This window comes from Nerophis lumbriciformis, linkage group LG21, assembly GCF_033978685.3.
Source record: "Nerophis lumbriciformis linkage group LG21, RoL_Nlum_v2.1, whole genome shotgun sequence".
In the NCBI taxonomy this organism is placed as follows: Eukaryota; Metazoa; Chordata; class Actinopteri; order Syngnathiformes; family Syngnathidae; genus Nerophis; species Nerophis lumbriciformis.
In genome coordinates, this window is record NC_084568.2 from 16,226,839 (window position 1) to 16,242,231 (window position 15,393).

The following is a 15,393-nucleotide window of genomic DNA, read 5'->3' on the forward strand; positions in this document are numbered from 1 at the left end:
TTGGAACTTTTATTATTAGATTGCACAGTACAGTACACATTCCGTACAATTGACCACTAAATGGTAACACTCCAATAAGTTTTTCAACTTGTTTAAGTCAGGTCATGTGACCACCTGTCTCTGTTTGATTGGTCCAACGTCACCAGTGACTGCATCTGATTGGTGGAACGAAGTGAAACGTCACCAGTAAGGCAGGCACTTTGAAGGTCTGTCTGACAGACCAAAACAAACAAAGCGTGCATTAACAGATCGATAAAAATTAGTAGCGAGTAGCGAGCTGAATGTAGATAAAAGTAGCGGAGTAAAAGTAGCGTTCCTTCTCTATAAATATACTTAAGTAAAAGTAAAAGTATGTTGCATTAAAACTACTCTTAGAAGTACAATGTATCCCAAAAGTTACTCAAGTAGATGTAACGGAGTAAATGTAGCGCGTTACTACCCACCTCTGCCTCTTACTAGTCCGGGGGTCAGCAACCTGCGGCTCTTTATAGTGCCACCCTAGTGGCTCCTTGGAGCATTTTTTAAAAAAGGATTGAAAACGGAAAAAGATGGGATAAAGATATATATTTTTTGTTTTAGTATGTTTTTTGTTTGAGGACAAACATGACACAAACCTTCCCAATTGTTAGAAAGCCCACTGTTTATTAGTTTTGTGTTTATGCTTGTATTTGGTGAACATCGTTTTGTCCTACTAATTTTGGCGGTTCTTGAACTCATCATAATGTGGGCCAACGTTCCCTCTAAGGTGCGCACCTGGAGACACTTAAAGGAGGACAGGAATTCCATCGGTCCCTTTATTTAGCGAAATTGTTTGTCGGCCATAACCACACCAAAACAATGTGTAAAATACTTTTATCTAGCAAAACTGGTCGTTGTCTACCGTACAAACCAAGCCAAAAGCAACACTTTGTCATCTGTTATATCAACAGCAGCCGCTTGCTCTCTCTCTCTCTCTCTCTCTCTCACCTGCACCAACACATACACTATGGCAATTAGCCACTGGTGCGTTTATGGCCACACAAAAAGTTGGACAACTCCAACACTACACGTAAAGTGTAAATGTCAGGTCGTTTTACTATGACCCCTCAATCAGTGTGCTTATTCTACTGTCATTTGTTAAGAATTTTATTTTTTGGATATTAATCATGAAATGATGTTACAGCACTACAGAATTGCTAATAAAAATATTTATTTTACGGACAGAAAGTTAATAAACACTTCATCTCGTGCAACATGTGAATGTTTTAAGGGGAACTAAATGTGATCTCTGAAAGGGGTACACAATCTTTCCAAAGCAGGACCCCCACCCAGGCATAAAATACTATAGTGCATAGCTGATTAAAAAAAAAAAAAAATCTAAGTGGGCCAAATCACATATATTAGAAAATAATCTCTTGAAATTGACTAGTCACTTGATTATAATAATAAGACATTTAAATTGTTATGTCATGTTTGAGACAAATGTGCTGCTGGTATGACCACAGTGTGCATGTCTGTATTCCACTGAATGCTCAGGGTGTTTGTGCGTTTGCTCACACACATGAAGAATTAGAGGGAACATTGATGTGGACTTTGACGCAACAGTTTGTTTACATGTAAAATCGTCCACTCCTTCTATGTCTCATTTTGTCCACCAAAAGTTTCATGCTGTGCGTGAATGCACAAAAGTGCGCTTTGTTGATGTTATTGACTTGTTGGAGTGCTAATCAGGCATATTTGGTCAATGCTTACATGCTATTTAGGCTAGCTGTATGCACATATTGCATCATTTTGCCTCATTTGTAGGTATATTTGCGCTGATTTAAAATCCTTTACTTTTGTCCTCTTTGTATATGATTTAGTTTTGCATGTCTCAGTACAGGCTTCACGGTGGCAGAGGGGTTAGTGCATCTGCCTCACAATACGAAGGTCCTGAGTAGTCTTGGGTTCAATCCCGGCCTCGGGATCTTTCTGTGTGGAGTTTGCATGTTCTCCCCATGACTGTGTGGGTTCCCTCCGGGTACTCCGGCTTCCTCCCACCTCCAAAGACATGCACCTGGGGATAAGTTGATTGGCAACACTAAATTGGCCCTAGTGTGTGGATGTGAGTGTGAATGTTGTCTGTCTATCTGTGTTGGCCCTGCGATGAGGTGGCGACTTGTCCAGGGTGTACCCAGCCTTCCGCCCGATTGTAGCTGAGATAGGCTCCAGCGCCCCCCGCTACCCCAAAGGGAATAAGCGGTAGTAAATGGATGGATGGATGGATGTCTCAGTACACATCATCAGTATGTAATATCGGCTGCATTTCAGATAGTTGTTTGTGTGCCATGTTGTTCCAGGCCACAGCAAACATTACCGAGCTTGCTAAAGATTATAATAAATCCAATAAAAGAAGACAGCATGCCGTTTCCTTTAACTTGGACACACACATCTATACCTTTAGCCATTAAAAGCCAGTAATTTCCAGGACTTATCTCACCCTCTGATTTACTGACGGTTTCTAATGTTGTAAAATGTGTAGAATAAATATTACATTTCAACATTTCTGTCAACGAAGATTTGCTTCAGCCTGCGACACAAAGTCATTTTGATAGTAGACTATTATAGCTAATATAGACACTTATGTCATGTGTTGCCTTCATTATAAGACTTCGTTACGGCTTTTCATTTTTTGCGGCTCCAGACAGATTTGTTTTTTGTATTTTTGGTCCAATATGGCTTTTTCAACGTTTTGGGTTGCCGACCCCTGTGTAACTAGTCCTTACTCTTCATGTTTGTCAAGGGTCATACTATTATTTTATTCTACCTTCAAAGTTAAGTTAAGTTAAAGTACCACTGATAGTCACACACACACTAGGTGTGGTGAAATTACTCTCTGCATTTGACCCATCCCCTTGTTCCACCTCCGGGAGGGGAGGGGAGCAGTGAGCAGCAGCTGTGGCCGCGCTCGGGAATCATTTTGGTGATTTAACCCCCAATTCCAACCCTTGATGCTGAGTGCCAAGCAGGGAGGTAATGAGTCCCATTTTTATAGTCTTTGGTATGACTCGGCCAGGGTTTCAACTCACAATCTACCGATCTCAGTACCAGTATAATGGGGAAATTAATGTGATTTATATGCTGAAGCTCAATTATGTTTAATTTTATCCACTTAACCATTTCCAATTATCCCAAAATATCAACTTAACAATCCACAATTTCCAACGGACATTTTGAATACGCCACTTAAGCAATTCATGTGCGTTCTGAGTGTTGCTGGGTCAGGTTTGGTTTTGGAATTGGATTGCATTGTTATGGGATTGCTGTGTATTGTTTTGTTGGATTGATTAATTAAAAAAAATTAAAAAATAAATAAAATTAAAAAATAAATAAAAATCGATTTAAAAAAAAAAAGAGAATCGATTCTGAATCGCACAACGTGAGAATCGCGATTCGAATTCGAATCGATTTTTTCCCACACCCCTATTATTTATGATCTAAAATTAACCTCCTGGCAAGGAAGCAGCTCACCAGTCGATGATGTCAACATTACACACAAGCCAGTGATCACAGCGTTGCTTTAAATAGTGTGTCTGCGTTAGCGCTTGTAATAACAATATCACTAATACTTGGTTAATATTTAAGTCACGACATGTGAATGGAGTATTGTTGGTGCTTTTTGGATGTTTTTTAAAAAGTATTCTGTGCGGAATAGAGGACCTCCCACTGGCTATATTGTAAGCAGACTTTTGTTTACGTTTATTTACGAGTTAGAATGCATTAAAAAAAATACCCCTTATCATGTCTTTCATAAGGATTGTGAACGAGAGAGTAAATTCCCCTCCGAAAAAGGCCAGTTCCCCTTCAGACTTTAGCTTGAGTTTTTTTTAAGCATGTGGTAACTTAAAATAAAGATGACTACTTAATTCAAAAATATTTGTGTATACTGTAACTGTGCTACTAATTCGTCTGCTACAAAGGTGATAACTCTTCAACTTTTGTCCAAATTAAAGTAAGGACAGGCAAAGGGCCGACCAACAAAAACAAAGTGTCAATTTGTATGTAAACAAAATAGCTGCAATAGCAATGCAAACAAAACAACACTAAAGCTATTAATCCTCCTCAAGAACAAAAGTGCTTTCTGGGATGTTTATAAAGCTACACACAAGTATATAAACCAGGTTTAATTGTCTAACTTGGGCTAAAAGGATACTTAAGTCTACTTTTCTTTTCACATAACGGCGTCTCTCTGTTGTTAGCTCCGACATGCCTCCCTCCGCTTTGAATGCTTCTTTATCCCTGACCTACTGACGTGAAATTAGGGTGGAATACTCCCATGCTTTCCATGTTTTTTACCCGCAATGTTGTTGCCAGTTGCCACGGTCATTTGTCTCTTCATTTGCAGGCTAACTCACGCGTTTTTGTCCGAGAAATACACGATAATTGACGTCCCCCGACTATTATTGCCGAATGAATTTGTCGGCGCACAAATTGTATCGTCAAAAATGTCGACCCATCTTTGCAACCTCGTTTAAAAACTTGACGCGTTTGTCTTCACCTTACCAGTTCATATTGAAGAACTACGGGGAGAATCCTGACCACTACAACGAGCAGCTGAAGAAACTGGAGACGCTGCGTCAGGTACGTGCAAAGCCACGTGACCAGGGGCCTCATGTATTAAAAAAACTGGTGTACGTCCTTTTTCACGGCAAAGATGAGATGTACTGAACTTGACGTGGAAATGTGCGGTGTCTCAAGCCAATTTCATGCTTCGCTCACTCACATTTCTACAGGCTGTGGATAATTCGGTGACACAGAGGTGGTTGTTCGTGCTTTGCCAATATTTGATTTCAACAATGTAAAAAAAGGTCAAGGCAAGGACACAAAATTCCCTTTTTCGCTAATGCATCATATTAATATTTGTGAGGACGTCTATTAATTTATGTAGGCGATTATTTTGCCACCTATTGCTGTGACAATATACTGAATAGTGATTGGGCAGAGCTCAGACACATGGCTACTTTCATGATTTGCATATGTATTAAGGAGCGGGGTGCCAAGCTAAGCATACTCTTGCAATTTCAAGATGTTAAAAAAAGAAATGTGCTCGGATTAGTGCGTGCGCACACTTTCACACCACTCGAGTTTTTTTTTCTTGCGTAGAAATCTTTTCTGAATTTGAACGTGCATCTATATTTGGTAGGAAATCCACGCAACTCTCAATACATGAGGCCCCAGGTCATGTGACCGCAGCGTAAACGAGCTGCTGAAGTGCGCTCCTGCGTTTTTCCCCTCAGAACGCCGTGAACGTGACGAGAGACTTTGAAGGATGCAGCACGTTGAGGAAGTACTTTGGTCAGCTCCATTACCTCCAGAGCCGTGTTCCCATGGCGACGGGCCAGGAGGCCGCTGTGCCCATCTCATGGTACAGACAGCGTGAATCTGTAGCGTGATTGTTTGCTAGTGAGACAAAACATCAGTGTTGGACTTTGACATAAACAAGGAAGTCAGACAGACTGACTCAGCATAGCAGCGTCATCAGCTGACACATAATCACACCACTGTATTGTGTGTGTGTGTGTGTGTTTTTAGGACAGAGATCTTCTCTGGTAAAACCGTCAGCCATGATGACATCAGCTACGAGCAGGCGTGTATCCTCTACAATCTTGGTAAGTCGGCTCACTCAACTGAATCTCACACTGTTCTACTGTCGTGTTCGGTACCAAACAGCATCATCGGCTACGTCAGGGGTGTCCAAAAGTGCGGCCCGGGGGCTCATTTTCTAGAAAATACTATAACATAAAAACATAAAAAAATGGAATTAAAGAGCCAACAGGTGTAATGTAATGAGAAAGTGTTGCAATATTGACACTACTACAGGGTTTTCGCGGGTGTGACGAACAAAGCCACTTCTGTTGTCGCCTTGATGCCAAAAAATTCAAAGATTTGTGTTTTTGCCATTTAAAAAAAAAGAATAAAAAAACTGAAAACAGGGCGTTGAAAGTACAAAACCCAAAACCAGTGAAGTTGGCACGTTGTGTAAATCGTAAATAAAAACAGAATACAATGATTTCCAAATCATTTTCAACCTATATTCTATTGAATAGACTGCGAAGATAAGATATTTAATGTTAAGGGACGGCGTGGCGCAGTGGAAGAATGGCTGTGCGCGACCCGAGGGTCCCTGGTTCAATCCCCACCTAGCACCAACCTCGTCATGTCCGTTGTGTCCTGAGCAAGACACTTCACCCTTGCTCCTGATGGGTGCTGGTTAGCGCCTTGCATGGCAGCTCCCTCCATCAGTGTGTGAATGTGTGTGTGAATGGGTAAATGTGGAAGTAGTGTCAAAGCGCTTTGAGTACCTTGAAGGTAGAAAAGCGCTATACAAGTACAACCCATTTATCATTTATTTATTTAATGTTGGAACCGGTAAACTTTTTTTGCAATTATCAGCTCATTTGCAACATGTTTTAAAAAAGCTGGCACAAGTGGCAAAAAAGACTGAGAAAGTTGAGTAATGCTCATCAAACACTTATTTGGAACATCCCACAGGTGAACAGGCTAATTGGGAACAGGTGGGTGCCATGATTGGGTATAAAAGCAGCTTCCATGAAATGCTCAGTCATTCACAAATAAGGATAGGGCGAGGGTCACCACTTTGTGAACAAATTGTTTAAGAACAACATTTCTCAATCAGCTATTGCAAGGAATTTAGGGATTTCACCATCTATGGTCTGTAATATCATCAAAAGGTTCAGAGAATCTGGAGAAATCACTGCACGTAAGCAGCAAGGCTGAAAACCAACATTGAATGCCTGTGATCTTCGATCTCTCAAGAGGTACTGCATCAAAAAACCACATCAGTGTGTAAAGGATATCACCACGTGGGCTCAGGAACACTTCAGAAAACCACTGTCGGTAACTACAGTTTGTCGCTACATCTGTAAATGCAAGTTAAAACTGTACTATGCAAAGCCAAAGCCATTTATCAACAACACCCAGAAACGCCACCGGCTTTCTAACTGAGACCCTTTTGGGTCCTCGGGTCCTTTTACATTCACCAAAATTGAAGGGACCCTAATGGTTTTTAATATATATGCTATCAAAATGGGCCCCACATGCTTTTATTTTGAAGTGTGCTGCCCTCAGTGGACAAATTTTGGACACCCCTGATCCACGTAGAACTTTCACATTTCTTCATTGGGGCGGCGTAGCTTAGGAGGCAGACTGGTAGTCTCCCAGCCTAAAAGGGTGCTGGTTGAATCCCCAGTCCCCTTGTGACCATGAGAAAGTATGTGTGAGTAAGATGTGACCGTGCGAGCCCGTTTATTATTTACAACGAGGACCTAATCAGCAACACTGTCACCTGGCTGAATGTCAAGTCATGGAGATTGTAGGCAATGAATGAATCTCACCTGTGCTGACCCGCAGGAGCGCTGCACTCCATGTTGGGAGCCATGGACAACCGCGTGTCCGAGGAGGTAGGATGCACGTGAGCGCGCACGCTCGGGGTCGCGCTCACACCGTGTTGTTTTTTTTTTTGTGCAGGGCATGAAAGTATCGTGCACACACTTCCAGTGCTCAGCGGGAGCGTTCTCCTACCTGAGGGATCATTTCAGTCACAACTTCAGTGTGGACATGAGCCATCAGATCCTTAACCTCAACATCAACCTCATGCTGGTGAGTGTGCGCTAAACACACACACACACACACACACACACACACACACACACACACACACACACACACCTATACTGGTAGGCTAGCAGGGTAAATGTCCCTAACGCGGCCAACATGTAAAAAAAAACAACCCAGGTTTGAGTACCACAAGTCCCGCAGCCGGCCACGCGAGTCCTGGGGTGCCCAACATGCCCAAAACGCACCCAGCATAGTCACAGGGGGAGGGGGGGAGCGAAAATTCCCCTTCAGGGGACCTTTTGCAGCCGGCCACACGAGTCCGGGGGTGCCCAACATGTCCAAAACGCACCCAGCAAAGTCACACTGTGAGTGGGGAAGAAAAGTTGGGAAAGTGGGCAAAAGTCCCGAAAATGATAAAAAATGACACCCAGGTTCGAGTCCCACAAGTCCCGCCGCGTTCCACCCGAGTCCGGGGGTGCCCCCGACATGTCCAAAACGCACCCAGCAAAGTCGCACTGTGAGTGGGGAAGAAAAGTTGGGAAAGTGGGCAAAAGTCCCTAAAATGATCAAAAATGACACCTAGGTTCGAGTCCCACAAGTCCCGCCGCGGTCCACCCGAGTCCGGGGGTGCCCCCGACATGTCCAAAACTCACCCAGCAAAGTCGCACTGTGAGTGGGGAAGAAAAGTTGGGAAAGTGGGCAAAAGTCCCGAAAATGATCAAAAATGACACCCAGGTTCGAGTCCCACAAGTCCCGCCTCATTCCACCCAATCCCGGGGTACCCCCGACATGTCCAAAGCGCACCCAGCAAAGTCGCACTGTGAGTGGGGAAGAAAAGTTGGAAAAGTTAGCAAAAGTCCCGAAAATTATCAAAAATGACACCCAGGTTCGAGTCCCACAAGTCCCGCCGCGTTCCACCCGAGTCCGGGGGTTTCCCCGACATGTCCAAAACGCACCCAGCAAAGTTGCACTGTGAGTGGGGAAGAAAAGTTGGGAAAGTGGGCAAAAGTCCCGAAAATGATCAAAAATGACACCTAGGTTCGAGTCCCACAAGTCCCGCCGCGTATCACCCGAGTCCGGGGGTGCCCCCGACATGTCCAAAACGCACCCAGCAAAGTCGCACTGTGAGTGGGGAAGAGAAGTTGGGAAAGTGGGCAAAAGTCCCGAAAATGATCAAAAATGACACCTAGGTTCGAGTCCCACAAGTCCCGCCGCGTTCCACCCGAGTCCAGGGGTGCCCAACATGTCCAAAGCGCACCCAGCAAAGTCGCACTGTGAGTGGGGAAGAAAAGTTGGCAAAAGTCCCGAAAATTATCAAAAATGACACCCAGGTTCGAGTCCCACAAGTCCCGCCGCGGTCCACCCGAGTCCAGGGGTGCCCAACATGTCCAAAACGCACCCAGCAAAGTCGCACTGTGAGTGGGGAAGAAAAGTTGGGAAAGTGGGCAAAAGTCCCGAAAATGATCAAAAATGACACCTAGGTTCGAGTCCCACAAGTCCCGCCGCGTTCCACCCAATCCCGGGGCACCCCCGACATGTCCAAAGCGCACCCAGCAAAGTCGCACTGTGAGTGGGGAAGAAAAGTTGGCAAAGTTGGCAAAAGTCCCGAAAATTATCAAAAATGACACCCAGGTTCGAGTCCCACAAGTCCCGCCGCGTTCCACCCGAGTCCAGGGGTGCCCAACATGTCCAAAACGCACCCAGCAAAGTCACACTGTGAGTGGGGAAGAAAAGTTGGGAAAGTGGGCAAAAGTCCCGAAAATGATAAAAAATGACACCCAGGTTCGAGTCCCACAAGTCCCGCCGCGTTCCACCCAATCCCGGGGTTCCCCCGACATGTCCAAAACGCACCCAGCAAAGTCGCACTGTGAGTGGGGAAAAAAAGTTGGCAAAAGTCCCGAAAATTATCAAAAATGACACCCAGGTTCGAGTCCCACAAGTCCCGCCGCGGTCCACCCGAGTCCAGGGGTGCCCAACATGTCCAAAACGCACCCAGCAAAGTCACACTGTGAGTGGGGAAGAAAAGTCCCGAAAATGGGCAAAAATGACACCCAGGTTCGAGTCCCACAAGTCCCGCCGCGTTCCACCCGAGTCCAGGGGTGCCCAACATGTCCAAAACGCACCCAGCAAAGTCACACTGTGAGTGGGGAAGAAAAGTTGGGAAAGTGGGCAAAAGTCCCGAAAATGATAAAAAATGACACCCAGGTTCGAGTCCCACAAGTCCCGCCGCGTTCCACCCAATCCCGGGGTGCCCCCGACATGTCCAAAACGCACCCAGCAAAGTCGCACTGTGAGTGGGGAAAAAAAGTTGGCAAAAGTCCCGAAAATGATCAAAAATGACACCCAGGTTCGAGTCCCACAAGTCCCGCCGCGTGCCACCCGAGTCCGGGGGTGCCCCCGACATGTCCAAAACGCACCCAGCAAAGTCGCACTGTGAGTGGGGAAGAAAAGTTGGGAAAGTGGGCAAAAGTCCCGAAAATTATCAAAAATGACACCCAGGTTCGAGTCACACAAGTCCCGCCGCGTCCCACCCGAGTCCAGGGGTGCCCAACATGTCCAAAACACACCCAGCAAAGTCACACTGTGAGTGGGGAAGAAAAGTTGGCAAAAGTCCCGAAAATGATCAAAAATGACACCCAGGTTCGAGTCACACAAGTCCCGCCGCGTCCCACCCGAGTCCAGGGGTGCCCAACATGTCCAAAACACACCCAGCAAAGTCACACTGTGAGTGGGGAAGAAAAGTTGGCAAAAGTCCCGAAAATGATCAAAAATGACACCCAGGTTCGAGTCACACAAGTCCCGCCGCGTCCCACCCGAGTCCAGGGGTGCCCAACATGTCCAAAACACACCCAGCAAAGTCACACTGTGAGTGGGGAAGAAAAGTTGGCAAAAGTCCCGAAAATGATCAAAAATTACACCCAGGTTCGAGTCACACAAGTCCCGCCGCGTTCCACCCGAGTCTGGGGGTGCCCCCGACATGTCCAAAACGCACCCAGCAAAGTCGCACTGTGAGTGGGGAAGAAAAGTTGGAAAAGTTTGCAAAAGTCCCCAAAACAAATCCCCTACAGTGATTTTGTAAACAGGTTTCCCTTCAGGGGACCTTTATTTTGGTCCCCATAACATCAAACATCCCCTAAAGTGACTTTGTAAACAGAAAGACGTCCCCAATAAGTACGTATTGCCAGAACACACACACACACACAGACACACAAAGTCTCATGCAATGTGTGTGTATGTGTGTCAGGGTCAGGCTCAGGAGTGTCTTCTGGAGAAATCCATGCTGGACAACAGGAAGAGCTTCCTGGTGGCTCGCATCAGCGCTCAGGTGGCCATTCTGTTGTCAAACATTAAAAAAGTGACGAGGAGGTTACCACGCTCAGCGTGCGCCATGTGACACTACAGGTGGTGGATTACTACAAGGAGGCCTGTAGGGCACTGGAGAACTCCGAGACGGCCTCCATGCTGGGGAAGATCCAGAAGGACTGGAAGAAGCTGGTCCAGATGAAGATCTACTATTTTGCCGCCATTGCACACGTGAGTGCAACTTGTGTTCCTGTTTCTGCGCATCTTGTCTGTGATGTTATTTCATTTGCATTGTTTCTTTTAACGTGGAACTGCAATTTTGGGGAATTTTGCCTATTCACAATCCCTATGAGGGCTGCGAATCTTTGGGTGTCCCACGATTCGATTCAATATTGATTCTTGGGGTCACGATTCGATTCAAAATCGATTTTTTACGATTCAACGCGATTCTCTATTCAAAAACGATATTTTCCCGATTCAAAAGGATTCTCTATTCATTCAATACATAGGATTTCAGCAGGATCTACCCCAGTCTGCTGACATGCAAGCAGAGTAGTAGATTTTTGTAAAAAGCTTTTATAATTGTAAAGGACAATGTTTTATCAACTGATGGCAATAATGTAAATTTGTTTTAACTATTAAATGAACCAAAAATATGACTTATTTTATTTTTGTGAAAATATTGGACACTGTGTGTTGTCAAGCTTATGAGATGCGATGCAAGTGTAAGCCACTGTGACACTATTGTTCATTTGTAATTTTATTTTTTTATAAATGTCTAATGATAATGTCAATGAGGGATTTTTAATCACTGCTATGTTGAAATTGTAACTAATATTGATACTGGTGTTGATAATATTCATTTTTGTTTCACTACTTTTGGTTTGTTCTGTGTCGTGTTTGTGTCTCCTCTCAATTGCTCTGTTTATTGCAGTTCTGAGTTTTGCTGGGTCAGGTTTGGTTTTGGAATTGGATTGCATTGTTATGGTATTGCTGTGTATTGTTTTGTTGGATTGATTAATTTAAAAAAAATAAAAAATAAAAATCGATTTTTAAAAAAAATGACAATCGATTCTGAATCGCACAACATGAGAATCGCGATTCGAATTCGAATCAATTTTTTCCCACACCCCTAATCCCTATGCAAGACAAGAACACATATTTCTTTCTATTTTTTATGCATTCTAAGGCGTAAAATACAGCAAGTACGAAGTGGCTCACAAGGCAGCTAATGGAAGTACACAAAGCCCTCTAAAAAAACCCTCAAATAGTGCCAAAAATACTCCATTTACATCTCATGACCTGAATATTAATCAAGTATTAGTGATTTTGTTATTATGAGCGCTGACGCAGACAAACTATTTTTAGCGGCACATTGCTTACAGAGAGCTAACTCGCTTATGCGGCTATATTGACATATTGAGCTCCTCCATCGCCTCTTGAGTTGGTGAAAGTTAATTCTAGCTTATAACTCATGCCTCTCACCCGGATAGTAGAAGGTTGTGGACATAAACCGACAAGTTGGTCAACTTTGACATCCAACTTAGACCTGGAGAAGATGCTAGGTAGCAGCATCTTTTTTTTAACCTTTCTTGAGGATTATGATTAATTCTTCATGTAAAAATCCCATCAGTGGGCATCCCAGTGAGAGCAGACATTGTACAGTAAGTGATTGCCCTATTATGTTTGTATGTCTCGTTTAGCACTTAGCAATACTGCTACATGGTGCTTGGTGTTTCACTAAAGCTGAATCTGTTTAGGATCAGGATGCTTTATTATTGTCCATTCTTAACATGTACAAGACATATAAGAACTGAAATTACATTTTAGGCACAGTCCACTAAGAGCATACATACATTACAGGGAGACAAGAACAGAATTACAAGGTTCTGGTCATCATTTGTCCCAAAGTAGTCTTTGCTGTCTCCCATGAAGTCTGCCATGATTAGTAGTGTTGTTGTTGAAGGGAAAAGCGAACGTAGTGATGGGTCTGTGAAATTAATACGCAGCCGTATGCTTAAAATGAGCAAAATATGTCAATATTACATGTTATTATGAATGTTACTATATTACATATATACCTACAGCATGTATATAAAATGTTGATGGTGTTTGGATGTTTTTAGAGCGCTTTATGGGCGAAATAGAGCGTCTCCAATGGACTATATTCTTAGCTGACTTTTGCTAGTGTTTTTTTAGGATTTAGAATGCATAAAAGAAGAAAAACATATGTGTTCTTGTCTTATATAGGAATTGGGAATAATGGACAAAATTACAAAAAGAGTGCAGTTCCCTTAAACACAATCTCGTGTGTGTGTGTGTGTGTGTGTTAAAAAGTTAAAGTACCCATGATTGTCACACACACACTAGGTGTGGCGAAATTATTCTTTGCATTTGACCCATCACCCTTGATCACCCCCCTGGGAGGTGAGGGGAGCAGCAGCGTGTGTGTGTGTGTGTGTGTGTGTGTGTGTGTGTGTGTGTGTGTGTGTGCGTGTGCGCGTGTGCGTGTGCGTGTGCGTGTGCGTGTGCGTGTGTGCGTGTGTGTGCGCGCTTGATGGCATACCAGGCTAACACGTGTCTTACATTCCTCCACAGCTCCACATGGGCAAACAAGCCGAGGAGCAGCAGAAGTACGGCGAGCGGGTACATGCACATATTCATGCATACTCCTGTTTGCATGCAATGCTGTACATCAGGGGTGTGCAATCTTTCTTCAGTAAGCGTGCATACTTTAGAAAATTAAGGATGGGGAGCCACTTTAAGCCTTTTTCCACCAAAAGTTTAGCTTTTAAGCATTCCTGTAGAAGTGTGTGGTTTGAGGGTAGTTTATACAAATGAGACTGATGACGTGTGGATGAGTGGTTTTACTTTATTTCTACACTGATACTATGTACATAAACAGTTAATATTAGGTCATATTTATTTAACTAACGTGTATGTAAATGAATTACAAAGCAATAATAAACAAAACTATATGATTTAAAAAACAAACTGTACCGGATTGTGTGTATAAAGTCAGGCTTTTTCCTCCAGTGTCCAACAGTCAGAAAGTCGTCCTCAGTAAATGATGAATTCATGAGGGTCAGGCGAGTCCTGTTGGTCCATTTCATCTGTAAATAACAATATAGAAATAATAAATGTCACTGTTTATCTTATAGTGGCGACACAAACACTGCAGATTTATCGTCAGCATTAGCATTGGCTTCACTCGGGTTGAGGCTAAGAACTACACAAGTCACATGTAACAAAGTAAATAGTGAATATTTGATGTGATTTACCTTCGTTCCACTCATTCTTTATTTGACGTTTCTCTTCAAACTACGAAGTTGTCGAGTCCCAGTGAGCAGCTCGCCGCGTCGAAGTCCGGCTGAAATACGTCTGTAAATACGTTTAAAAGAGTCTGTCCGCTTCCCGTAGCTTGGCGTATGGAAATGAAGTTTGTAAAGAATAATAAACTGCACACTATTTGATACAAACAAGTTTTCTCGCAGACTGTAATGGCGGCTGAAACTCGAAACACAAAGTTTTAGGACCGCCCCTAACTGTGTTGAACCAATCAGCGGTCGACAACACAGCCCGCCCCATACTGAGGTTCCAGGAACCTTTCGAAAGTCCCACTTCGCTACTAAGAACTAATTATAGTTCCTGAAGAACTAAATCTAGCTGTGTAGTATTGTTGGAAACACAGGAGATACTCTATTCACCCGGGTAAATGGGAACGTTTCTACGGTGGAAAAGGGCCTTTTGATACATTTTGTACATTAAAAATGTTCAAAGCAATCCAAAGTAGGTCAGTATATGCTAAACTATCTGATCAAAACCTCTTTGCGTCGTGTTATAGCTGACAAAGCCAATTAGCGTAAGTTAATCTCATTAGTAACTACAAGAGGCAATTGCTGAAGGAATTGCGTGTGAATGCTGAAGTTGAACTGAAATGCTGACAGAATGTAGTACAAATGTAAGAATAGTTTGAATGTGGAAGAGCTGACGCTGAACTGAAATGCTAATGGAATGTAGGATGAATGTAGAAATGGTTTAAATGTTGAAATCGTTTAAACGCTGAAATTGGAATGTTGGAATGGTTAGAATTTCCAGGAAAACCTGAAGTTGTTTGGGAACTTGGCAAAATGTTAGTTTGAATATCCAGGATGAGTGGAATGTGTTAATGTTGGTATGGTTTGAATAGGTTGAAAAATGTGGGAATTGTGTAACTTGGAAAAGTGTCCCATTCATTTCAATGGGAACTTCCTGGAAATTTGTGAATTTTGGGTAAAGCGAGATTTTTTTTTAAATGATTCAGAACATGAATGTCCTAAATGAGCTGAACTGGTTGGTGTTGGAATTGTTTAAATCGGGCAAGAAATGTTGAAGTAGTAAATGGTATTAGGTAATTTCGGGAAAATCTGGAATTTTTTTTAACTTGGAAAAAGGGTAGTTTGAATTTCCAGAATGTTGGAATGTGTTGAAGGTGGAATGGTTTGAAGGTGGAAT

At 43.3% G+C, this 15,393-nt stretch overlaps 1 protein-coding gene across 1 annotated transcript in view; it reads left to right on the top strand.

Annotated features, from left to right (window-relative positions):
* The window catches only part of ptpn23a (protein tyrosine phosphatase, non-receptor type 23, a), a 32,143-nt gene that overhangs the window by 1,671 nt on the left and 15,079 nt on the right, over positions 1–15,393 (top strand). The window contains exons 2-9 of the mRNA XM_061982829.2: positions 4,525–4,599; positions 5,256–5,383; positions 5,551–5,627; positions 7,390–7,439; positions 7,507–7,638; positions 10,841–10,921; positions 10,999–11,130; positions 13,498–13,545. Coding sequence (XP_061838813.1) covers positions 4,525–4,599; positions 5,256–5,383; positions 5,551–5,627; positions 7,390–7,439; positions 7,507–7,638; positions 10,841–10,921; positions 10,999–11,130; positions 13,498–13,545 — 723 coding nt within the window. The remainder of the gene's footprint in view (positions 1–4,524; positions 4,600–5,255; positions 5,384–5,550; positions 5,628–7,389; positions 7,440–7,506; positions 7,639–10,840; positions 10,922–10,998; positions 11,131–13,497; positions 13,546–15,393) is intronic.